Source organism: Physcomitrium patens, chromosome 26 (assembly GCF_059467195.1).
Source record: "Physcomitrium patens ecotype Gransden chromosome 26, ASM5946719v1, whole genome shotgun sequence".
Classification (NCBI taxonomy): domain Eukaryota; kingdom Viridiplantae; phylum Streptophyta; class Bryopsida; order Funariales; family Funariaceae; genus Physcomitrium; species Physcomitrium patens.
This window is the reverse complement of record NC_143435.1, coordinates 11,192,347-11,217,950: the sequence shown is the minus strand read 5'-3', so window position 1 is coordinate 11,217,950 and position 25,604 is coordinate 11,192,347. Positions and strand designations below refer to the sequence as shown.

At 39.2% G+C, this 25,604-nt stretch overlaps 3 protein-coding genes across 7 annotated transcripts; 2 read left to right on the top strand and 1 right to left on the bottom strand.

Moving 5' to 3' along the window:
- Positions 1-3,296: 3,296 nt before the first annotated feature.
- On the top strand, positions 3,297-6,169 carry LOC141045009 (uncharacterized). Of its 2 annotated transcripts, none has more exons than XM_073531790.2 (2): positions 3,297-4,653; positions 4,871-6,169. In XM_073531790.2, the coding sequence occupies exon 1, from the start codon at positions 3,998-4,000 to the stop codon at positions 4,604-4,606; it is 609 nt and encodes a 202-aa protein (XP_073387891.1). In that variant the 5' UTR covers positions 3,297-3,997; the 3' UTR covers positions 4,607-4,653; positions 4,871-6,169. The 2 variants fall into 2 exon arrangements, with proteins under 2 accessions (XP_073387891.1, XP_073387892.1); XM_073531791.2 differs by having other exon boundaries at positions 3,298-4,653; positions 4,876-5,401.
- Positions 6,170-9,636: 3,467 nt separating this feature from the next.
- On the top strand, positions 9,637-13,963 carry LOC112278050 (AP-1 complex subunit sigma-1). Of its 4 annotated transcripts, none has more exons than XM_024511059.3 (8): positions 9,637-9,802; positions 10,565-10,651; positions 11,009-11,100; positions 11,360-11,468; positions 11,668-11,703; positions 11,918-12,004; positions 12,211-12,319; positions 12,747-13,963. In XM_024511059.3, the coding sequence occupies exons 1-7, from the start codon at positions 9,800-9,802 to the stop codon at positions 12,280-12,282; spliced, it is 486 nt and encodes a 161-aa protein (XP_024366827.1). In that variant the 5' UTR covers positions 9,637-9,799; the 3' UTR covers positions 12,283-12,319; positions 12,747-13,963. The 4 variants fall into 4 exon arrangements, with proteins under 4 accessions (XP_024366827.1, XP_024366828.1, XP_090104036.1 ...); XM_024511060.3 differs by having other exon boundaries at positions 12,750-13,138; XM_090247910.1 differs by lacking the exon at positions 12,747-13,963 and adding an exon at positions 10,309-10,371 and having other exon boundaries at positions 12,211-12,390.
- A 2,345-nt stretch (positions 13,964-16,308) lies between these two features.
- On the bottom strand, positions 16,309-19,777 carry LOC112278046 (uncharacterized). Its single transcript, XM_024511056.3, has 4 exons — positions 18,780-19,777; positions 18,053-18,519; positions 17,485-17,922; positions 16,309-16,813 (listed from the first exon to the last, which is right to left on the bottom strand). The coding sequence occupies exons 1-4, from the start codon at positions 19,159-19,161 to the stop codon at positions 16,730-16,732; spliced, it is 1,371 nt and encodes a 456-aa protein (XP_024366824.1). The 5' UTR covers positions 19,162-19,777; the 3' UTR covers positions 16,309-16,729.
- Between the last annotated feature and the right edge of the window lie 5,827 nt (positions 19,778-25,604).

The window sequence follows — 25,604 nt, the reverse complement described above, 5'->3', positions numbered from 1 at the left end:
ATGACTTTATGCCCTCTTATATATTGAACTTCAGCTACAACAACATCTTTAGATACATAGATATGTTTATGTAGTTTCTTAATTAAAAATTGTATATAATTCCTAGAATATCTCAACAGAAGGAATTTTCCTTCTCTAAGCCATGTCGAATGGATCTCTAATTGTGTTCTTTGGTTGTGAAGTGATTCAATAAGATCCAAATATTCTACATCCTACATTTGCACATTAGAGCTTGATATGTGTTTTCCTACTTCTTTGGCTATGAATTCATTGTCTATCCTTAATCCAACTATGCTAACATAGTTAGTAGAAGCTGTTGCATTTCACAAGCCCTAATTTTAATCCTATCCCCAACCACTATATCTTATTATTATTCATCCTCATGTGATTTGTACTATGATGAAGGCTAATCCTAAAAACTATCATATATGTGAAGCAAACTTCACTTTTGGCAAGAAAAGATGTTATTCTAACTACACTAAGATTATCAAGTTGACCACACAACAAAACATGCAAGCAATAGTCATCTTTCTTTAGGGTCTCTCCCTCTCACTGCATTTCACTGAACTCTATTGTTCCAAATCCCTTCCTCCATCCACTACAAGGTTTCCAAAAAAAATATTTAAAATTTTAAATTTTAACTATATATATATATATATATACAAAGACCCCAATAAGGAAAGATGATGTGGATTGCATTTTTTTATTTTTAAAGTACCCCACAAGTACTGAAGCAAATAGCTCCATTCCAAAGACTTTCCATGTTAGTTTCATTGTAGTGCACTTTGCATCCAATGCTGCCAACTTTGATTATTGGACACAACACTATGTTGTTCCTTTAATCCATCCTCCTTACAAAAAGCCTTTTTCATACATGCAGTCATGTGTGTAAATGTATGTATGCTTGTATGTTTTTAAGGTTTTGGTAGCATTTATGGGGAGAATGCATAGGAGAACCATAGACCCCCTCCCTTCTCCCCAATTTTTAAAATTTTAAACTTACCACATTTTGGTATATTTGTTTAGGTTGTAGGAATCCTCAGATGAGCAGCAGTGAGTTGGGAATTCAAAAAATTAACATAGGAACTCACCTCCACCAAATCACAGAAGGCTTCAAAAAGAAGAACAAAATGTCCCCCTTCCAGTGAATGCAGGGGAGAACACTTGGGATTACATATCCCCATTAATTCTTCCAAGGTTTAAAGGAGAGATCTCACTCTCATGCACACTGAGCATCTGGATTCCCAAATGTATTTTTAAAATGCCATGGAAGGAAATATTCTGTGTTTTTTTCTTTTGTTTTGTTTTGTTTTTTCAGTTGGCTTTGCTAGTCTGTAAATGGAAGTGAGTTGACATTCCTCTGCTTTCTCATTCTGATGCAACACCTGGTAAGATTCATTATTCTGTGATCATTGCATTACCTCAAATCCAGGAATTTCAACCTTTTAAACATTTAAGAACATTCATTAATTCACCAAAACAAAAATAGTAATTAGGTGTACACCAACAGATATGACAAAGGTTGCAAGTGCTTTCATATATATATATATATATATATATAATCTTTTTTATTACAACCACATATAAGACACAAATTTAGTGCACAGTGGTGGGTTATTTGGGGAAGAAGAGGGATAAGTGGATATAGAAAGAAAGGCAACACATTAAAATAGGTTTTGTGTGAAGGGGAGGCACCAATGGGGAACACTATGGGTTCAGTAAGTGCCATTCAACAGCACTTTCAGAAAGTCAAAGAGAAGCAGAAGAAATATGTGTGTGTGTGTGTGTGTTGAGGTTTTTGTGGAGGTGGTTGGCTGTATGGTTTTTCCCCACATCCACTTCTTTAGCTTTTGACCAATGACTCCCCCACAAATGAAAAAAGTGATTGAACACCAAAGACTGCCTGCCATTGGACTCTGTATGCAGAGCATGGAACACCTCCCAATCATCCCCTCCCCCTTCCCTGCTTTGCCCATCTCAGCCTACTATGTTGCTCCTTCCTTGAGCCCTTTTTGTTGTTCTTTGTTCTAGAGGGAGAGAAATCTTAGAAAAGCAATGCTGTGCACTCCCACCCCCCAAATGGGTATTACAACCCCACTACACAGACAGCAGTCAGAGACTCATGTTCTTGACGTCACCATCCATCCATCCATCCAGAAAAGAATCCGCCGCCGTGGAGGGGGGGTGGGGTGTGTAGACCACAGAATCTCTCTCTTTCCATGGCAACGTGGGGACTGACATGCCATGGACTCCTTTACTACTTACTTCAACTGAACCTTCGTTGCTGCCTCCTTCCTCCCCCCACCAGGCTCAGCTCAGTCTCACTCCCTCCCTACCACCACCCTCATCCATGACCGTGGATGCGTGACACCGCTACACCGTGCCCTCCCCTCCCTCCTGGGACCAGTCTCAGTCACCTCATCGTCCTTCCCTTCCCTTCCTTTCCTGCGTAGAATCCGCTCATGTGTGCGTTGCACCCGGGCCCTATGACGACTGCATCCACGCAAGCAAGCAAGCGCGGTAATACCCACCCCCACTCCCGTCCTCCGCAGTAGAGGATTCATTCATTCATTCTCTGGCTGGGTGGGACACGAAGTGTCGCCGCAGCCGTGGGTGGGTTTGGAAGGCATGCAGCGTTGCAAGGAAGGGAAGGGAAGGAAGGCCACCGTGAAGGTGGTGGTGGTGTGAATAGGGCTGCGAGGGAGCGGTTTGGAGGAAAAACCCCCCCAACCGGACCATCCATGTAAAATAATAGATTCTATCCATCCATCCATCCATCCATCCATCCACATTATGATCTGCATGGAGGGCAGTGGGCCAGCCTTCCTTCCTTCCTGGTTGCCTGCCTGCGTGCCTGCGCTGAATGGACTTACTTGTAGGCCCCTCTCTCTATCTCTCTCTCGCAAGCAAATGAGGAAGTACCTGGTCGCAGCATTCTCCCCAACTCTCCCTCCCTCCCCCTCTTTGCCTTCCCCCCCTCCTTGGCCTCAGCCCACGGGCAAGGGCGGATATATATATATATATATATATATATATCTATATAATATTAGTACATTTAGTCCGACATCCATCCAGATAAGGATGAAGAGGAAGAAAATTGAGGCCAGCTGGGATGATGATGAGGATGATGGATGGGGTGGGTGGGGGAGTGTGTATTGTGCGCGTGTCCCTGGGGGGTTGTTCTCGACGAGGTTTTTTCCTCGATGCTGAATTCGCTGACTGGGACTGGAGGTGGGTCATGCTTGAATTGGGTTGAAAACCGATATGAAAATCGTGGATCTAGGCATCGCGCTCGCTTCGCTGTGCGAACTGGAGCTCTTTCCAGATTTCTCGCCTCAGAAATCGTCGAAGACCCCTTTACTTTTGTCGACCCCTGATGATGGTGACTTTGCTGTGTTCCGAATGGGATTCCAAGTGTAGTTCACGGTGATCAGATTAGCACGTATTGTGTATATTTGGCGTCAGTCGTGTCGTCGTCGTCCAAGGTTGCAGGTAGATAGAGGTAGGAGGGGGAGGGGGAGTTTGTCATGGCTTGAAGTGGCCCTGGAGTCACTGGATAGTATGCTTAGTTTGATTCGATTGAAGTACTTGTGAACCTTAAAACTGGCTCCGGAGTTGCGTAGTTTATCCCGTGGTTGATGAAGCGGCTACTTTTTTCGAGATTTTGGTGACGGAAATTCGGATTCCGGAATCTTTCTCGTAGACAGCACAGGAGTTAGTTCCTGGTCGGGAGTGATTGCTAGCACGAAACCATGGCCGCATGTGCCAAAATTCGAACGATCGAATTCGAAATCATTGTTGGGTCGGGTTTTTAAACGAAGTTGGAATGGACCTTCTTGAAGCTCGTGATGAGAATCTGGTGCTACTAGCAGAATTTATCAGATGGGTGCATTGGGTGGTGCTGCGTAAAGGTTTCTCATGCATGTAGAGGTTTTCCGTTGGTGTTTGCCCCCCTGGTGTGGTGTCTGTGCAGAAGTTGCTTTGATTTAGATGTAGTATGGGTAAAAATAAGGCACACAGGGAGTACTTTCAGACAGATTTGAGGAAGGAAAGGTCCCCGTGTATAAATCACGTGGACCTAAGCATGTGCACAGCAGACTTGAATATGAAGCGCGTGACACCAGAGATGAATACGAAACTTGTGGAAAAAATGTTGCCTGCCGGTCTGTCTTTGCAACAATTTGATCAGCCAACACCGAGGATGACTCGAATAGACTCGTATAGGGCACCGCCGTTGAAGTTGACTCTGGAGACAATTGAGGAGGACAAACCTGAGAATGCAAAGCCGGACTTTTTGCAGCGCTCGAAATCTCTCCCTTCGCAAAATAGGTTTCCGAAGGAACATGGTACGGGTCATGGCTTCCAAGGCCTACAATGTCTGAACAAATTACCAAGCTATCGACATGGGCAAGGGGACTATCTTCCTGGAGGATGTGGCGTGAGCATGTCTGGCCCAATTTTGCCATCCGAGTATACTGACTTTACTACTCCAAAGCATCGATCGCGGTTCTCCAAGATGCGGGAAGCCCTCCGAAGTAGTCGTTTCCGGCAAGCATTCGGACATTTTATCTCTAGAATGAGGCCCACCTCAAGAAGATCACATTGAGAATTGGAATGAATACCCTTTTACGCGGCACACACTAGAAGTTTTTGGTAAGAATTCTGCCAGAAAAATGCACTGGACTGCTTGTGGACTGTAACGTTCTGCCCAATATTGGAGCCCTGATTGTGTGCACAGCTTCTGCAAGGATAGATGTTTTTAGAGCAGCAAGTCCATGCAGTGGGTTAATTTGAGAGCTTGAGATAGAGGATTTGGATCACTCGGTGCAGCTTGCGCGGCAGAGTATTAAGTTGAGGCATCGTTTTGTAGAGCAGGAAGTTGGAAAGAACTGCGGCAGGAGTTAGATTAGTTGGCGGAGCTCGTTGAAAAGTACCGTGCACGACATCTGGACGCATCCTCTTTGTTTACCCTCAAAGCACTGGAACATGCAATTCTACATGTATACATGTATTTCCCAGCAGGAATTACGGACTTGAAAACACTGCAAATTTATGCTCTGGACGTCCTTTGTTTCTACTGAAGAAAGCCTGCAATTTAATACTGCTGAGGCTCTACACTTGTGATTGGTTCTCTGAGCGTGGACATGAGAGCGCACACTAAAGAGCTTCTCCACAATTCCAGGGCTGATGTGTGAACGCGCAGAAGTCTCTCTTGGCTAGCAGAGAATCGGCATGATCCGACATGATAATGATTAAACGCTAGCTGTTTAGAATATTTGAAAGATTACTTCATATTATCATTGGAGATGTGATTCAATTGAGGAGCGTGATACTTGTGGAGCTCCTGTGAACTGAATGATGTAGTGGGAGATTTTAGATTTACGAAGAAATTTGGATTCAATGTGCTGATTTTCTTCGTTGAGTTCATAGGGTTACTACATATTTTCTGTAGGATGACCAAGGGCACATCCCTCGATGACGAGCGTTGGATTCAAGTCAAGTCAGTGTGAAAATTGGGGTACCTGCACCTAAATTGGCAATCAGGAATGCTGTCAACCTAGTCTACAACTGCCGATTGCGAATGAGCGAGGTAGATTTTGGCACCACTTTGATGAACGTGTACTATTGGAGGGGGGAGGGGGACCCAAGTTGGCATTTAATATTGTAGCAACTTAGCGATCACACAAATATGTCAGTTGGCCAAACTTCACGTCTTCAGACAAAGACAAACAGCCTGCATGCCAAATTTGTACCGTGTATATGCGCTGCCGTGATAAAGGTGGGCGATCGCTACATACGGAATCAAAGGTTTTTAAAACATCAGTGCCGGTAGCCTGAGTGTAAGAGTTGGGTCGTGGAAACTGTACCAAACTGTACAATGCACTAGGCAGGTACGTCCATTTGGAAAGATGCACTGGAAAGCAGTAGGATCCCATTCATGTAGCTTCGTAAGCGACCAACATACAATAAAGCAGCAGAGATAGAAGCAGACCACCGTAACTCTAAAACAGAATTGGGCTACTGGGACCCAAGATCACGCCCTCCTTTTACCGAACGAAGCCATTTTTGTGGCTCTGGTATATCATAAATGCGTGTCCTGGAAGAAGGAAGGAAAAGCTGAACATACATTGACAAATTTATAAAAACAGTTGAACCCTATTCGCTCTTCTTTGATTTTTGTGTTTTTTTTTTTATTTTATTTTTTTTACCTCTCTTTTCTATTGATTGAATATGCTTTAAACATAACATGTATTTTATAAGTTTTGAAATGACTTCTTTACATGTTTTGTACAATTCCAGCCATACTTCTTGTTGACTAAACTTTGCATGTAACATGTTTCAAAAATGATTTTTGTATGAATTCTGAAAGATTGTTTAGTTGTTTTTAACAAATATAGATTCGTTATTGTATTGGAATCAACATTTGTGAATGTTATTACTTCAGCAATCACATTATGTATGTATGTATGGATGTATGTGTAGAGAGAGGTTTTGAAAAATGTATAGTGTTTGTTGCAAACTAAACTTGTATTAAAAATAAAGTTGAGAATTTATCAATGCACTGGGTACACGCCATTTTTGTGCACAAAAAAAAAAAAAAAAAAAAAAAAAAAAAACCGAAAAATTGAAAAGCACGAGTTTAGAAAGAAAACATTAACAAATAGTTAATTTGCAAAAACTATATTATTTGTTTGTATTTTTAAAAAATTCTAAATTCTAAAAAAAGAAAAAAGAAGAGCCTATAAATGACGACTCTTAATTTTGACCAAATTATATTAATTGATGATTAGTGTAAATTTAAAATATTTAATTCCTTTATCATGTTTATGATTGTCATTATTATCACTAGAGCTTTTGCTAATACTACCACAAGTTACCTTAAACTTAAACTTGTGTTGTACTCTACATTGCATTTTCTGGAACACTTAAATACACATTTATAAAGAATGTGCACTTTATCCATTGTGATGTGCATTAGCAATGTTTTATAAAATGCATTGTGATATGCAACACAAGTTTAGAGCAACTTATGATGGCATTGACAAAAACTTTGTTGACATGTGGTGAATGGCAAGTTGGGGTGGCATTACAAACACCCTATTGTTATATATACAAACAGAATATTTTATTTTGCTTTCCACTGATATTGATTCAAAACAATTTGCTTATTGTATTCAATTTTGTTTAAGAAGATCAGTATTACAACATACCAACACAACAGTCACATAAAAGTTAGAATATGAAAGCACAGAACATCAAGCACCAATTTGTACGTGCACTCATTTCACTATAATTACAGTAGAAAACTACAATTATTTTCACAAAAAAATAAAGTGATGCAAATAAATGAAAATGAATATGATTATTTAAATTTAAAGAGTTTAAAAAATAGAAACAAAAAAAAATCAGTATAATAGTAATTCTTATAGTTGATTAATCTATCAATAGCCCTAAATTCGAAAAACCAATACAATAAAAATATTTTTTTTACAACTAATTTTCTAAATAATGTTAAAAGCCCTAAATCCACGCATTTGTCAAGGGTGGGGTGCTCCCCTTACAAAACACACACACACACACACACACACATACATATATATATATATATATATATATACTCTTAATATAACAATAAATAAAAAATAAAAAATAAAAAAACAGAAAAGAAAAGAATAAAGAGAAAAGCAATCCAATAAGATGAGAGAGAGCTCTGCATTAATGAATCAAAACCTTTTATGAAAAATAAATAAAATAAATAAATCATGTATATTATTTCTGTAAGAAATAGTAATAACTTCAACATCACACTAATATTTTTTCAAAAGACGGTCAAATGAAAGTTATCAATTGTGGTTTCAGAAATAAACATGTATAAAAATATTTTGTACATAAATAAACACGTATAAAAATATGAATACAAAATACATATACATGGATACATACCATGTGGAAATTTTTAAATTGTATGGATTAATTTCTTAATTTTAAATATTTTTATTATTACATTATAGGTCTTTAAATAGTTTATATGGATAATTAAAATGTGTCTATTGTATATATTTAATTTTTAGAAATCAAGTTTTGGAAGTTGCAATTCCATAACTTATTGTGACATTGAGAAGGTTATGGAATTTCAACTTGCAAAACTTGTGAGATTTTGGTGTATACATATATATATATATATATATATGCATGTGTATGTATGTAACTTGTAACAAAATAAGATCATGATTTTTTGTGGTCTTCATTTTGTTTAGAGGTGCTGATGAGAAATTACAAGTAGAAAAGGTTATAGTGATTAATAGTACTATAGCAACATGATCCTTTTAGAAGTAACAAGTCTTTAGAAGACATCATTGCTTCTTAACATATTTTTAATTAGAATTTATTGATATTTAATTAAAATAGTATAAACCCAAATCTATAATTTAAAAAATTAATTCAAGTGTGACTTGTTCAATGCCTAATATCCTTGCAGTGCCGTAGGAAAATGTGATATTTTTTAAAGATCAAACTTATATTTTTCAAGGACATTGACAATGTCATCACGCTATCAATTTAAAGCAATTATTGAGTACAAAGTCTTGTTGCAAAGTCTTTCCTTCTTGACTTTTTAAATGCTTTGTGAAGCTCTTTTTGAATGAACAAACACACTTTTCTTCCTACATTATTTTTAATGAGATAGTGAAGATCCTCTACCTAGAACAATTGATTTCATGTATATGTATATATATATATATATATATATATTGTTTTTTTTAAACCACTTGCCTATAGTTAATATCATTTTTAAAACCTTAGTTAATGCTTTTTAATCCTCATTAGAATGGTATTGATTAGATCAGTTAGCTACTACGCAATCATATATGTGTTGTGTAGATATTGTGAGATAATCTCTTCTCATTCTTTCATTAAATTTGAAAGGTTTTATGTTTTTATAATTTGTATAAAAATAAATAAATGAACAAATCCGTAACTTCTCATATATCCAAAAGATTTGTGAAAATAAGGTGGAGGGATGTTTCTGATTCATTTTAAAAATTATATTTCGTAACTATAACTTTTTATTTTGAATTTATGCAAGAATAACTTATATAACTCCAAATATGGAAGTAAATTAGTTGTTTTTCCTTAAACATCCCTTCACCATATTTTCACAAATCTTACCCATTATTTGGGTTTTGTTTGTTTTGTTTTTTGTAAAAAAATTGAGCATTGTGAGCAATTTTTAAAGGAAAGTTTACAATTCAAAATTACAAAATAAATAAATGAAGTAGTGCCATTGCTATCTTTAATAATTGTTAAAAGGACGAAAAAAGATAGTAAGATGGAATCACAATCTCATTCCTGGTGACCATTGAAGTCACGCCATTCAACACCATACAAGTCTCACAATAAATTTTGCTATGAAATCAATGTTTGGTGATCATTGTTTAGAAACAACTCTTTGAATGGTGATCCACAAATTTCAACAACAAATATCAGACAACAAACCCACGAATGAAGAACGATACGGATGATATATATGTCTCTTCATCCGCGCCTGGCTCATCATCCGCGGTGATGGGTTCCACGCGGTGCGCGCGAATAATCATACGCACTGACCCCCGTGGGTGTCGCGGTGTTGCGAGAGGGGATTTGTGTGTCGCAGATGACCGAAATTGCCCGAGCTCTTCAGATCGAGCTCGTCGTTGGAGGTGCCGCTCATTCGAGATGGAGATCTAATCCTTCCGACCCTGACTGACCTCGCCATAGCTTTTTCCTGAGCTTGATCGCTGCCTTCTGCGCTGTCGCCACAATGGTACGCGGTGCCTGCTATTTCATCCCGGATTTTGTAGCCCTATTGCACATGTCCTTCGCCTACGAGGGTTTGTCTGTGTCGTGAGCAAATGCTAGTCGATTCCACGATCCCTGATATTAATTAGACTTATCGGATTTTTCTCAGAGATTTGGAGTTCGTCACATTTTGCTTCTTACAATGATCAGCTTATGAGATTTTATTTTATTATTTTATTTTATTTTATTTTATTTTTCTTTCTTCCCCTTAATTGCTGGCATCTCGCCATGCGATGCGTTCTGCCGATCTCATGAGCTATTACTAATGACGGAGTGAGTTGCGACATGTTTGAATTTGTCGACGTTGAAGTATTAGCCGACGAGAGTGGACGTGGCATTAGGGTTATGTCTCTCCATATCTCCTAGAAGTTGTATGGTAACCTGTGATTCGGTGGAAGCTTTGATGCAATGGTTTTGTACATAATGAGCTTTCCTTGCAAGAGCTCAGCTGAGCAGGAAATGCGGTTGCAGCTTGGATGACGTAGGTAGTGGTGCATGAATTGAGTGAATCACAATCGAGACAATCGTTCTCATGTAACCATGCCATTACCTTTTATTTTATTTTATTTTTATTTATTTATTTATTTTCTCTTGACAGTTCGAATCGAATCGAGACTGACACTGCTGAGAATTCCGTAAGCACTAATAGGATTCGGTTGAAGCCACTATGTGCTTTTTCTTTTTTTGTTAATGCATTGTTGAATCTATGCCATGGCATACCTTGCAGATTCATTTCGTATTGCTGATCAGCCGTCAGGGTAAAGTAAGACTTACAAAATGGTACTCACCATATACTCAAAAGGAGCGCACCAAGGTACGTGTTCACGTTCTATATAACGTCTTATGGAATAATTAGATTCTTCTTCTGATGTGTTGTAAGAATTATTAAGTAGATCGTGTTTACTTTCAGTTTTTTCTTAATTCAGCTATTGTATGATAAGGACCTGCAGGTGGATTTTTAGCAGGTGCTAGTTGATCCCGCGGTAGTATTTTTGTATACCTGCAATTTGCAGAAGTAGGGGCTAAATACTTATTTTTTTTCATATTAGCACAAGTCGCTTTGAACTCAGCAAAGCTGTAGCTCATGTTGATCATGATCACAGAATTCCATGTCCTTTATGAACGAGAGTCTTAGAGAGTATGCATTGATTACAAAAGCATGTTGCCGCAGGTTATCCGTGAACTGAGTGGGATGATCCTTTCTCGTGGCCCGAAACTTTGCAACTTCCTGGAATGGAGAGGTCTCAAAGTTGTTTATAAACGGTATCTACTTGCTTGTTCTCGGAACTTTCGTCAGCCATTTGCTTTAGCTAGTGAAACATTTGTTTCCGTACCATCTGTTTGGTGTGTTTTTATTCAAGTTTTCGGTGCACAATTGCCGTCATTACATTTAACGTGTTATATTATCTTGTTTTATATTGTTTAGTATGGGGGTCACCATTCTTGGTTCAATTTCTCAGTGTCATCGATTTACGGAACATTTAGGAGTATATTAACTACCGTGTTACGTTTGAACGAACAGGTATGCGAGCTTGTACTTTTGCATGTGTGTCGATGCAGACGATAACGAGTTGGAAACTCTAGAGATAATCCACCACTTCGTTGAAATTCTTGATCGCTACTTTGGGAATGTAAGTTACTTTATTTCTTTACTGGCGAATGCTTTAATATAGTCACCTTCGTTGTATTATAATTGAAGTCGATTCTTAATCTATCAGGATCAGGTAACAAAGTGAGTTCAAGTAAATATTATAGTCATAATTTTTTAGGAAGTTTCAGGGTTGCTTGTATGTCTTCGGTAGCTAAGCTCAATTCGGTTTCACCTTGCAGGTTTGCGAGTTAGATCTCATCTTCAACTTCCACAAGGTTTGTTCTGCCTGAACAGTCATAAACATGGAGATCGTTCTGGTTCTCCTTGAGAATCACCTTAGTGTCCAATAATTCTTTATCGTCGATATCATGGATTTATTGCTAACCTTGTCAAACGCCTGAAGCCATGCTTAATCATATTTTATCTGTGAATTCAAAAAGTTGTAGACTGTATTAATTAGTTTTTCCTTTTATTCTTTTGCACATGCAGGCGTATTACATACTAGATGAAGTGCTCATTGCTGGGGAGCTTCAAGAGACAAGTAAAAAATCTGTGGCTCGTGTGATTGCTGCCCAGGTATGGTTGCCTTTCATATGATTGTCTTTCAAAACTGATGAGCTCTTCACTTCGTCTTAATGCACCCTAGCATTCAGAATGGAGACCTTAACTAGCAGCTTGGTACTTTTTTTTTTATCATCAATTTGTTAAAAACTTGTATTTATTTTTTGGATGACTGTGGGCTGTTTGGCGCTCTAGCTTTATTTGGTTCAATTGCTTTGCAGGACACGTTGATCGAGCATGCGAAAGAGCAATCAAATTCTTTATCCAACATCATTGCTCAAGCCACCAAGTAGAAGCACTTTGTTTGTGAGGCTGTTTGTTATGCGAGATGTAAGATGTGACATGCCCTGTTCTGTAAACATTTCTTTTAATTCAGTAATTCTGAATGATTTTCTAGTCAATTTAAATGTGTAGCCACTGCATTATCCCTAGATGATGACGACTCCGAATTGCAATGAGCTCGAGAATGGCGATTGGCTCTGCCTTTGTGATTGTTTTTGTGGTCCTAGGCTTTAGGGTGCGCATATCAATTATGCAGTGTTGATGGAGTAAATTACGTGGCAAATTACTGTTTATCTACACTTCTTTACGTGCCAACACGGGTTCCCTGTGTGCATCTATTGTTGGTGTGCTCCATCCCTATGAATTAAGTAAGAAATTATATAAATATAAATATAAAGATAGTGTTGCCAACGGAAATTATCTCAAAGAATGATTCTGGTTTTTAATTATGTTCCGAATTTTGCTATGCACACAGTAGCTGCCGTGGAACGTTACAAACCGTGTGGCCACATCATCAATTTAGTGCTATACTTCCCGTTACTTCCGACGTATCTATTCACCAGTATTTTCACCTACGAAGTGCGCGAAAATAACAGTTCGTGGTGCTGCAAGACTCTGTAAGTTAACGTGTTAGTAAACCGTCCAAGAAGTCTGGTTCAGAGTGCCCTGAAACTTGGAGAACAACAGTCAGATGGAGGAAGACTTCATCTCGAAGTGTTAGGTACTAATCCAGATTATCCAGGAATGTAGCATGTGTCACTGGTCTGGTTCGCAAAGTCGAAACCACGGGTGATTTGAGGTGTGGGACTTGGAATTGCTTCTCATGAGATGGAAATTAGATAAACTATGAATCTCGATTCACCGTCACATTGCTTTGTTTTAGAAGTAACATGACAGTTTAAGAAGAGGGAATCATACTTCAGGCACAAAAGTATGGAACGTTGGGAAAGAGGTTGAGGGTGATTGATACCTGGAGTTATCACAAAACACATTGGCTTAGCAAGGCTGAGCTCTGCAGGCAACCCCAGCGGAGGTGTGGCGTTGAATATTGCGCTACTCTCCCGTGGCATTCCCACCACTCTGAATTGCTCCCACGAATCCAAAGAGTACCCAGCGATTCATGGTCAAAGGAGGGCCGTAACCCAAAAGCAATTACAGAGAACGGACCTTGACAACTTCCGTCTCTCTCACCGATTACGACCGATGTGCATCAGAGCCCTTGTACATAGCAGTAGAAGCATGCCGACTAAACGTGCAAAGATGATCTGGTGGCAGTCATCGAAAACATAGATTGTAGTCTTTTAAAAGAACAGGTAGCACCAGCAATCCGCTGTGGGGATGTGTGAAGATGCACACCTTCACTGCCATGTTCTGCCACCTCGCTTATTCCAACCTAAGCGCTTTAATTCATGGATGGCAGAGCTTAACTGCTTCTCGGCGAGGCCGAAATCGGTGTTCATTCTAACGCTCGAGCCACATGGGAGTGCAACAACAAACACGATGCCTTACTGAATATGGAACATTGGCCTTACTGAATCTTCCAAAGCCGAAACGAACTGGACAAAGACCATGAATACGTGACGAATATGCTGATCTTCACATACGTCATTCGAGGATCACTGGAGCCGGAATCATGGCATTATGATGTCACATTTTACAGTTGATCCTATTCAATTCAGAACGCAAAGAAAACTGATGCTTTCCTCTGGGTGCCGGCAGGCAAAATCAATTCAGGATGCAGAACTAATTCAATTAGCTTGTGCAAGCAGCATCAACCGAACACAAGTGCGGAGTACAGAAAATATGAAGGAGCACCACTGTTATATCAACCCAATGTGCCCTCCCATAATAAACACAGGAAATATAGTAGAAATATTGAGCTTCGACCCTCTCTCGGAATTGCCGTGACGTGTAGCAATTTTTTTTTTTTATTGACATACACCTGGCTACTAAGTTATCTTCGGCGGAAATGCCAACTTCCAAATAGTGTACTGTGTTGTTTGAAGGGGCTTCACACTGTGCAATACCTGGTTTTCTAAGATACGATCGCTGCACATTTCTGGGAGCTGGAGAAGTAATTGAGAGAGAGAGAGAGAGAGAGAGCGAGAGAGTGCGACGGCTAGAAGGGGTGCAATGTACACGGAAGTCAATGAAAGCATGGTTACTCGAAGCATGAGGACCGATGAGGAAGGGATCGACCAAGCCCTGGGGAGGGCTGGTGCTTCATCTGCCACGACGAGGATACCTTGGCTCGACAAAGGGGAGTGGCAGTGACATGCATGAGCATTCGGTTATTAGGAAACAGATCACAAATCTGCAGGTTTGTAGCCTTCGCCATCTCCCTGAAGCGCCGCAATGAGTTTCGCAATTTCCGAACTATGACCTTTACTCCGGACCTAATTTGTTTCAGTGGCGTTCTGCCTGGGGCTAGCATTGGTCTGCTTTCGCTCCTCCAAGAGTGACGCGTGGTCACGTGCTCCTCCAGAGCTAGGTCTCGTCCCATATTGGCCAGAGAAGCCCTTCTAAAGGTTTTCAGCTTCCTCCGCGGACGTTCTCCAGGTTTCCGACTCGCTGTGGTGTCCAGTTTCTCCGAATGACGTGAATTTGGCAAAACAGAGATCAACTCTCCTGCACGCGAAGAAAAGGTGGTCGAGACCCTCTTGTTTCTTTTACCCGGCATCTTGTACAAAAATTGACACACTCCTTCGAAGACTACTCTACTGGCCATCCCGGCAAATTGCGCAAACGAATTGAAAATGTGGAGGCACGTATTGCTAAATCGCTTTCGCCGTTCCAGGCTGTAATCTAACCGGATCACTCGATGGAAATTGGACTCAGTGAAGAACAAGCCCTTCACCGACGTTGACGATGAGAGGCCAAGTCGATCTGTTGTCAACTTGAAATACAATGGTGGCACACGATTGCCGGTACAGGTTTCTCCTTCTTCTTAACCATCCAAAACAAGCTAGTCGCTGAATTCTGACGGACTTCTGACTTGTAGGACATTAATATCCAGCCCTTGAATTTATCAACCACTGCCACCACCGACAAGCCCTGCATCAGTGCGAAGATCAAAACTAATATAGCGGTAGCCTCTGAACTAGTAGTGATACTTTTGCATGCTTCAACGTCCTCCTGCAAGTCGGGCTTACCAGAGTCACCTCGGGGGTAGATATGCATACCGTCACTCACAAAGACTCTGACTGCTGATCTGACTGAAGGTAGTTGTTGTTCTCGGAATTAGTACCCCGTCTGTTGCAACAATTATGTTCAGTCTTGCTGTGCAGGCATATTGGGTTAGGTTAGCTGGTGATGGACATTACTGCCTCTAAACATGAAGTCTAGTGGCATGCAGCATTCATTTACATTTGTGCGTTCAACTCCTCCTACCATCCTGATTACATGCTGTTGGATTTATGTAGACCAACTGCCCTGCCTCACGGACTCATCATCGTTCGTTGTAAAACAGGTGCCAACCAACTCTATTTAACCTGTAGAGCAGCCAACCCCTCCCAAGGAACGTTTGGTCTCATGATCGTGGCAAGTCTCACCTCTCTAAATTCTTACAGCCCTAGGCTATAGTAACATGATCATGTTGTTGTAATGCACAATATCCTTGTGCAACGGCAGCGTGGAAGGCGCAACAACATGCGATGTGGAAACAACTACGTCCTACTTGGCGAAGCCTGCTTCTGCTTCAAACCTCACACAGGGCATCCAACTGTAGAGGAACGTGTGCGTAGTCACTCTCATGGGTGGGTAGCAGCGAAACTGAGATTCATTGGTGCTTTATGGTTCCTTCTTCGAGACTTTTTAAACTTTCGTGCTAAGAACTACAATAAAGTTTACCAGCCGCTTTTGTGATTCAGCCGTAGCAGGTTCACTGGTCTCACACGTATATGCAGCAGCAATGTTGTAAGCTGACACAACATGCTTAAAAGAATGTGAGCTCTCACAGGTTTCGTTTCAGCTGCTAGAAAAGCAGCGACTGCAACCATGAAAATCTCGTGGATGATGATAATGTTTCAGATTTGGGCTTTGCTATTTTCTCGAAAAATCAAATAAAATTTGAGAAAATTTGGGGTTGAGTAAATATACAAATTGTCTGTCAGAAACAGTTGGAGCTCCGAGCACCTTGACAAAACACGATCGTCCCGTAAATCTACACTTCTACTCATGTTCTTCTTCGATATGTCTCTCGCCCAAACGAATCAGGCCAAACACAATTGTCTATCACGAACAAAACCTAGTTAATCAAAAAAAAAAAAAAAAAAAAAAAAACACCACCACCAAAGTATGCTATGCTTCTTTTCAGTTTCATCTGTCCTGACCTTACCTACAAAGTATGTCTACTTGGCCTCTGCTCACCACACTCACAAGAATGAAACGAAGCTGGCTTGAAATACTCGGAGGAAAGTTTACTTCACTTCTCACGGGTGTTGCTATGACACCGAAGGTCTAAAATTGTGGCTCAAAGTTGGTGATCACACTCTGCAAGGCGCTGTGGAGGTCGTTGTTCAGAAGCTCCGCATCCTGCGATGCCTGCGACACGATGTTTCAACATTCAACACAGGAATTAGAGGCTTGGAAAACACATCACTTACGTGCACCTCAGATCAACCGAAGTTGGGGTGAAGAGACGTTGTACCCCATTATAATTCGTTGAAGTAAAAGAGGGGACTAATCATTCACAAGGACACACACTAGATGATAATCATAAGAATAGCAGTCCATGTGCAGACGTTACATTTACAGAACAATTATTTTCCTTGAATTATAATCATAATTCTCTCCCAAATGCCATCATCAAGAGAGCTGCACGCTGTACCAGCTCCGCTGATTCACTCGATTCGATCACCACACAACAGATCAGCTAAGGCAGGCAAGCAGGCTGAAGGGCCGGGTACTACTTGATTACCAGTACAGTGGGTTTGTGTAACTTAAGGTATAGTGTAACTTCTTATCAGGACTTAGATGAAGAAACGTGCTCTTTATCTCCGGCGACAATCATGTTGAAGCTCGGGTACATTAATCTTTGAAAAGTTGTAAAACTTGGAAGGCAGGTTATTCTGTACCCGATGCGGATCTCCAGTGGAACAGTACAAACACAAAATGATATCCCTCATGTTAACACATTCGAAACATCAATCTGTTGATTTATTGATTTATTGATTTACTTATTTCATTTTTGGGAAGGGGAGAGGAGGAGTCACCTGGCAGTGCAAGCAATGGAAAATAGAGGCGTTGCTGGTGGAGATGGTGGCGTTGATGACGTCCAGGGCGTGCTTGTGGATAGTGACCAGCAGCTGCTGCAACAACCCGCGTTGCCCGCGAGGGCTGCTGGTGGTGATGAACACATTCAAGCCGCACACATGAAGGCCCACGTTGGACCCCAAGTAGGACTGCAGACACGATTCACTACCGGGCGGAGGCAACGCCGTAATGGCCGTCATGGACATCGGGTCGCTACTGTGGTCTACCAGCGTCAGCCCGTTCGACACAAACGCCTTCGGCAGTGTGTCAATGCTGTGGAACGCGCTCAGTGTCCGCGCTGCCATCACTTGCTGCCGCTTCTTCGTCAGCATATCCAGTTTCACCTGCAGCGATTCAATATACTTAATGATCTCCCCGACCACCGTGGATTTGTCCGTCTGCACCCACCACATAGCATTCTCTATTAATACCCAATTTAATATTTCAACGAAGCATTTAAACATCAGATCATGGACAAAACTCTGCGATCAACAGCAGGATTTTTTTTGTAACAAGAGAGATTGGTACCTTAGAGGTGGGATGAGGGAGGAGAGAGCGGAGGGTGGAGAAAAGGTAATTCATGCCCTTGCGGCGTTGCCGTTCGGACCAGATGTGATTCTCCCGTTGCGAGACGGGCCTCTTCCCGTTCCACTTCTTCTGCACCCCTAAGCTCTTCTCCCTGGGGGGTCTCAACTCAGAGGGGCTTGTGGGTGCACTGACGGCCCCTCCTTTGGATTGATTCCCTTTCCTGCTGATTTTGGTGGCGCGTGTCGATGCCGCTCCTGCAGCAGCAACTATAGCCATGCACGGGGCGACGCTCGCCACAGGTATGGCGGATGGGGGCTCGCCGGGTGCATTCAAATCGCACATGTCGGCGTTGGCAACTGTAGTTACCGTGTTGGCGATATTGTGGCACCACGATGAATCCATGGTGTAGTTGTTGGTTGTGAATGTCATCGAATTACCTGCTCCGGGTTTGGTGCCGCTGATTCCATCTGATAGAGAGAGAAAAATAAACCAACACAGTAACGTTCGAACACTGGTTAGTTTTAAATCAATTCATGTTGGCAAAAAAAAGTTCAGTACCTAGACACAAACATGCGATCGGTCAAGGACAGATTCAGCAACTGCCAACGTAAATTAATCTACAGCTGAACGAATCTACTGAAAATCCAAACGACAAACAGGAAGTTCGCTTTGGTGGAAAGCTGCTGCTGCATCAAGAAATTGGAATGTAGAGAAGGTTGGTGCATACGCTGGGTCGATATATCCCTGGGAAACATCTGCGCATTGATGGGTGGCCACCATGTATCAGATTGATAGCCCCCGATCTGAGGGAAGACATTTCCAGTGCCGATCCCAGGGTTGGTGTCAACAGAACCCATCGGCTTTTCGGCTTGCTGCTGATAATTGTGTAAGGCAGTTGGAGATCCACAGTTGCGAGTCGTCGTCTCTAATCCAGACGCTGTTAACCAAGTGTCCATGTCAACGAGGGACGCGAGAGGGTATGAATTCAGTGAGTCGGATCTGCAGTGCGCCTGAGGTGTGCAAGACAACAAGTAATTAGGGAACAAAGCAGCTGCGCGTAACTGCAGAGCTGGTCCTCCTGCGTCTAGTTCATGGCGATGAGAAGGCATGGTTCGATGCTCGACAGTGACTGTAACGCTCGAACTTCGAGGTTGCTGCTTCTGCTTCTCTACGAAGCGCAATAACAACTGTATGGATCATAAATCCCTCGGAACCGCTTTAACTCTCGGGACAAGAAATGAGTTGTATCTCACTCGACGCGTAAACCCCAACCTGAATCAGAACTCAGCTGCCGATCAAAGCTTCGCCTCAGTGAAAAACGTATTCTCGTTGAACATCTAATACAATAAAATAAGAGAAAACAAAATAAACAAAAGAAAAATAATAAAAATTAAAAGGACGCAAGCGACTGAAGGTATCCCAGTGGAAGCAAATCGCCTAAATCTTGTGAAGCTGCTGCTGCTAGCTAGGGCTCTCTCTCCGTCGACTCAACCGACTAGGAGTTCTGAAATCAACATTAGAGAACAACGGCGATGTGGGCGAATTATATAAGAACCCCGGTGGTGCATGGTGCGAGACCATCAAGCAAACCCGGAGGGTCCCTCCCCCACAGTTACTAACATCAGCAGAGCGGGCTTGCAGGAAGGAGGCATGCATTCAGCCCATAAAATTATTATTCATCCTCAGGTTCGAAAGGTCCGGGAGGAGGGTGGGGTGGGGTAACCAAGTTCACTATGGCGTCCGGAGTCGTCAAACTATAATCGCCGCCGCGCGCATCAAGCCAAGGATGATTACAGATCCCGCTCGTTGGTAAGGATCCAACTCACGATCCCGTCAGTTCCACAGAAGGCAACGGCATCGGTCTGGCCGGAATCAGGCAGCAAACAAGGGCTTCCGACAACATCCTGGAATTCTGGAATGCCTGAACTGGCTTGGCCTGGAGTTACCCATCCCCCGCCTGCATTTGTCACTTTGTACTACTGTACAATCCCCACAATCCCCTTCATTGTTTTGTGTCCACGGTCCTTCTCCTTTTCCCTTCTCTCCACTTCCACTTCCAATCCTGTAAGCACGCGTAGTGTGGGTCGCAATGATAAAAAATATAAATTTTGTTTTTATCTTCTTCTTCTCCGGGCTGATACAAGCAAATTTCTGAGGCACACCGTGAATGGTTTCAGGTTTACTCTCATTGCACCCAAGACAAAAGCCCAGGCATTGAGATTTTCCTCATTTGTAGAGGCGGCCGACTGCATCATTATCGCTTTGTGTCCTTTACGTAGCACTCTCGGCTGATCTGATTAGGCCATGGAGCCCCCCCTTCTCTCCTCCTTTTTGGGTACATTGAATGGCTCTTTCCTCGGCTTGGCTTCTCCATTTTGTCCTTCCTTTCCTTCTGGTTCCCTTTCATTTCATTTCCTTTCCCTCTTCTTTCTCTTTTTTCTCCTCCTCCTCTTCTGAGGTGGGCGAGAAGAATTCAAAAATCTTGTGCCCAAGTGGAGTTTCATTCTTACCGTATCCACACGAGTCCATGCCCGTTGTGTTGCAATGGCTGGCTGGGGAAAGAGGCTTAGTTCACAAGCAATCAGATGAAGAATGGATACGAATTGCTCTACAGTGGCTTCTTCTTCCCATCATGCGCACGAGGAAGAAAACCTCCCCAATCGAATGAATCAAAGGAAACTAATTAAATGCAAAGTCAGAAGTAAGAAAGAAAAACGAAGAGGAAACAGACGAAGAAAGAGGTGACAGACAGCGTGGGAGAACTCTAGGGTGGCAATAATAGTAAGTTACACTGAGAATCACACGATTAAATTTTGCAATGTTGATCTTTCCATTGGTGTAAAAGAGATGGAATTAGTACGGTGGTAGAGATAGTACCTCAACAGGGGTATCATTTGAGAGAAAAGGATCTACATATGGTAAATGGGTTCTTATTTTTCGCATTACTTTCTTCTTGATTTTGCAACGCTAGGTGTTGGTATTGTACTTGACTTGTGCTACTTTTCTGTGCAACCATGTGTGAAGTAAATTTTTTAAAATTTTTCATTGACATTGTCAATGAATCAAACATTGTGGTGATTGATGTACATAATTTGTGTTTGCACAAAATATGAATTGATATTTCTACATTAATAGAATCATTCATACTCAGGAGTAGGTTTTAATGTATTACAGATCACACTAATTTTGTGTGTTTCGTTAATGAATTTACATGGCTGGGCAATCTCATTCTTCACAAATCAAGTAACATAAATAATGTGTTATACAACCTTTTTTTTTTGTTTTGAATTTTTATTTGTTTGTTATAGATTTTTATGTCATAAATTATTGTTTTACTTTTGCTATTGAAACCCACCACTTTCAACGTTCTTACTGTTTTTTACAATAGTTGATAATGTTCTCAAATAAAGTGAAAGTATGTAGTTAAGGATAGATGAAAAATATTTGTAATACAAGAAAGTGGGACAACTCAAGACCATTCACCATTAATTAATATCTAGATAACAATGAAGATAATAAAGTCTTTACTTTATACTGTTAAAAACACTACTAATATATTATATAACATTATTGTAAAAAACTTAATCTTCCATCATATTGTACTTTGGTTTTATCTCCAAAAGGTTTTTAGAATGATTTTCTTTAAGTATTTCAATTTTTAAGTTGGCTTTACATATATACTTTTTTAGAATTAAATACTAAGAAGAATATAAATATATTAGAAATAATGGTAATGCTTTAAATACACTCTATTTTAAAATTTCAATCAATTCATGATAAGATACTTATAAAATACTATTAATTCCATTAATTGGATATATTTATGTGTAATGTATCTTCTATTCATTTTTAATATTTAACTGTATGTATGTATGTGTGTATATATATATATATATATATAGATAGATATGAACTCAATTGAAAAAATTGCAAGCATTATAATTGATATTGTATCTAAGGAGATTTTAATATAATTTGCCATTGTATGATTTAATTCTTAATTTCATGAATATATACAATTTAATTATATAATATTCAAATGCCAATAGGGAAATTTTACTAGTGCTTGAATATGTCTTATATTATTAAATACCAAGGAAAGTATAAACCATCCTACAATTAAATTAAGTGACCAATGTAGAAAAAAATCAAACAATACATGATAACACAATGTTTAGAATGTAAAATATATATATCTATATATATATATATATATATATATATGAAAATTACTAAACTGAAGTTATTTAATACATGTGATATACAACTACAATAATTGACAATAATAGTTTACAAAAACTCTCAATTTTTTTTAAATTCTTTTTATAGTCTTTACATACTTCAGAAAGAATCACATAATTTGTATCATCATCTAAATATATAATGACACTTTTTGACATTATACTAATACCAATTGTAATAACCATGCAATAGAATGATGTACAATATGCAACACATGTTTATTCATAGCATTGCATGCACTTCATGTTTTTTTACTCTTTAGTTGTAATTATACATTAGGGTCTATTATTATGTTTCTATTATAAATGTATAATAGAAACATGTTATCAAACTGTGCACCTCCCCCTTCTCCCTTACTCCTCTCTTTTCCAATATTATATTCAAATTTCAATTTCAAGTCAAAGTTTTTATTTAGAGAAATAAATGGAGTTAGTAAATAATTAAAGAATGCTTATCTTGGGCAAAGAATCTATAGAAATGTTTTTCATACGTCCTGGTGTGAACATTGATAGGATATTCTCAACTAGATCATCTTACCAAGGGATGGTCGTTACTAAAACAGCAAACAAAAAAACATATAAAAACCAAAACCTTTGAACTAAAACAGTAGAAGACACTGCAACTACTTCAACACTAGGATTAGCAAGTCGTAATGTTTGTGGCTTAAATTTTACAAATATGAATAACTTTGTATTCTTTTTAATCTTTAAATTTTCATCTTTTTTCTCCTATCTTCTACATAAGTGCCACATTAATGAACATTGGTATCTTTTTACATTGTTTCTTGTATTGGGTAGATTTTTAATACTTGTTATTGTTGTAAAAAGTAGAACAGATGCCAACCATAGAGAAAAACTTGAAAGATTTACTTTTCTTTTGGAGTGTCATAAATTACCAAAAAGGCATATTCTGCAAACTATTGAAGTTTTTTTTTTTTTTTTTTTTTTTTTTGAAAAAATTAAGTGTCAAATAGAATAGTGTCTAATAATATTCTTTGTATATGCAACATCTGTTTCTGTAATCACTTCTATTTCTAAAAGATGGAAACATGTATAATATATTCTTTCACTTTGTTTCTTTTCCTTTTGCCCAATTTATTTGTGATGTTTTATGCTTTTATTCTTAATAAAAATATTAATAATAAATACAACAAACTAGTAAGTAAAACATATGATCCATGCTATTGATATAGAATTTATTTTATATTTATTTACCACAAGAAGATCAAATATATAAAACCTACTAATCTAATTGGTAAAAGTCTTAACTTCAAATTAACAATTGACATGACATAATGAATAATAATGTTAAAGATCTCCTTTTTTTAATTTAAAATATTTACCCAATTTTTTTCTACATCTTCTAACAACAAAGCAAAAAACATGATAAATTTAAAAGTCATTTTTTCATGTTGTACAATCATATGCAATAAGTCTTTGTACCTCTGCCAATGAAAAGCAAGTCTGCTTTGTTGAGACTCACAACTACATTCAAGTTCAAGTATTTACAAAATTTACAAAACCACAAGAGTACTATCTAAGCTTTACAACCACTTAGTGTGATCTCTATTAATAATTGCCTACAATCTTTTAGGTATCTCATCTATCTATTTTTCTATAATGCCCTTATCAATGAGATTTTAATCTTCTTGTGTTGTTTGAATCAATTGTTGGACTTCATGAGGTGTCTTCTCTCTTTACAAGAAACACTTTATAAGGCATCATTTTAAAATCAATCCACAATTTTCAATTGGGTTGAGCTCTAGAGAATTGGATAGCTAAGGTATTGTATATAGTCATATTATCTCTAGATTCTTGCATTCTTATGCTCTTGGTGCTAAGTTACTCCATCTGCAGCTAAGTAGATGTGACATGGTTCATGACTTAGAATGCAAATGAAATGAACAATATAAGCTTCATACAATTCTTGAGTGAATTCTACAACATTAACTAAGTCTATCACAAGAAGTAATACACTCCCTTTTTGTCCTCCTTCTCACTAGTCTTAACCTAAAACGGTCTCTTTTTGCAATGCATGCAAAAATCCCAACATTTATCCTCCTTGACTTAAAATTAGGTCTCAAATTGTTCTCTTGTAATTTCTCACCTTGACACATATGGACCCTCTTCCTTGCATGACATGAATCATAGACTATAGTGGCCTTGTCAATGAAACAAATCCTAATCTATTGCTACAAACTCTACCCTCAATGTCTATGAGAAAATTCTCTACATTTTTCTTTATATCTTGACCTCCAATAGGATTTCAATTGGAGTATCTTCAAGTAGAAGCTACTAGTAGAAACAATCTTGCAAATAGTTGAGAAAGAGAGCCTAACATTTGCTTCTCTTATAATCTCTTGTAAAGATAACCTAAGATCTTCATCTATCATCTCATATTCTATTCTTATCATAACTCTTGTAATTTTTTGTAGATGACCTTTGCAAGGAGCATCCTCAATATGACCTCAATATTGAGCATCATCAATATGAACATCCTCAATATGACCCTCATCTCCCCCCCTCCCCTCCTCGTCCTCCTTGTGAATCCCCTCTCTTCACCACCTCTTGAACTCTTGGCTTTTCTACCCTCAAAGTTCTCACAATCCTCCCATAATCCTAGTATGCTATGTTGCAAAGGTTGTAAATCTTCTTGTTCAACTCTTCCTTTGCCTCTCTTTGACGGCATGAAAGCACCATTGTGAAGACAATCAACTACATTGACTATGTCAAAGAGGATATAAGGACTTATTGTACACAACTGAACAACTTTGAAGTTGTACACTCATTTCTATTGCTATAAATTTAAGAAGGTGTTAGGAAGGTGAAAAACTAATGCCACTTCCTTTTGGCCACATGGATCCTTTTAAAGATTTAATTTTAGGACCATTTTATTATTTTGTTTAATTTTATTTTTCATGTGATGTCCAGTAACAGAGATGACATTGGTTCAAACATTTCATCAAGCATTTCATTAAATCACTACATTCTAATGTCCATTTGTATACTACTGCTCTTGCCATTGCAAGGTATGTTCCTTCATTTGGTAATGTAAAAAGCTATTTTTACAAGAAATGAATCAAAAATTATGCTAAAAAAAATTATACATATATATATATATATACTCGAAGAAAATTAATACTCCTCAAAAACTTGACATATTCATCATATCACATTTAATAGTAAATAAGGCCACAACCAACAGCTCTATGGAAGGGATGCAAAGAAGCTTCTTAAGTCTGAATAGTTGCACGTTCAACTATAAGAAATATTGAAAGTTTGAAGATCTCCACTGGATGGGTGCTCACAGT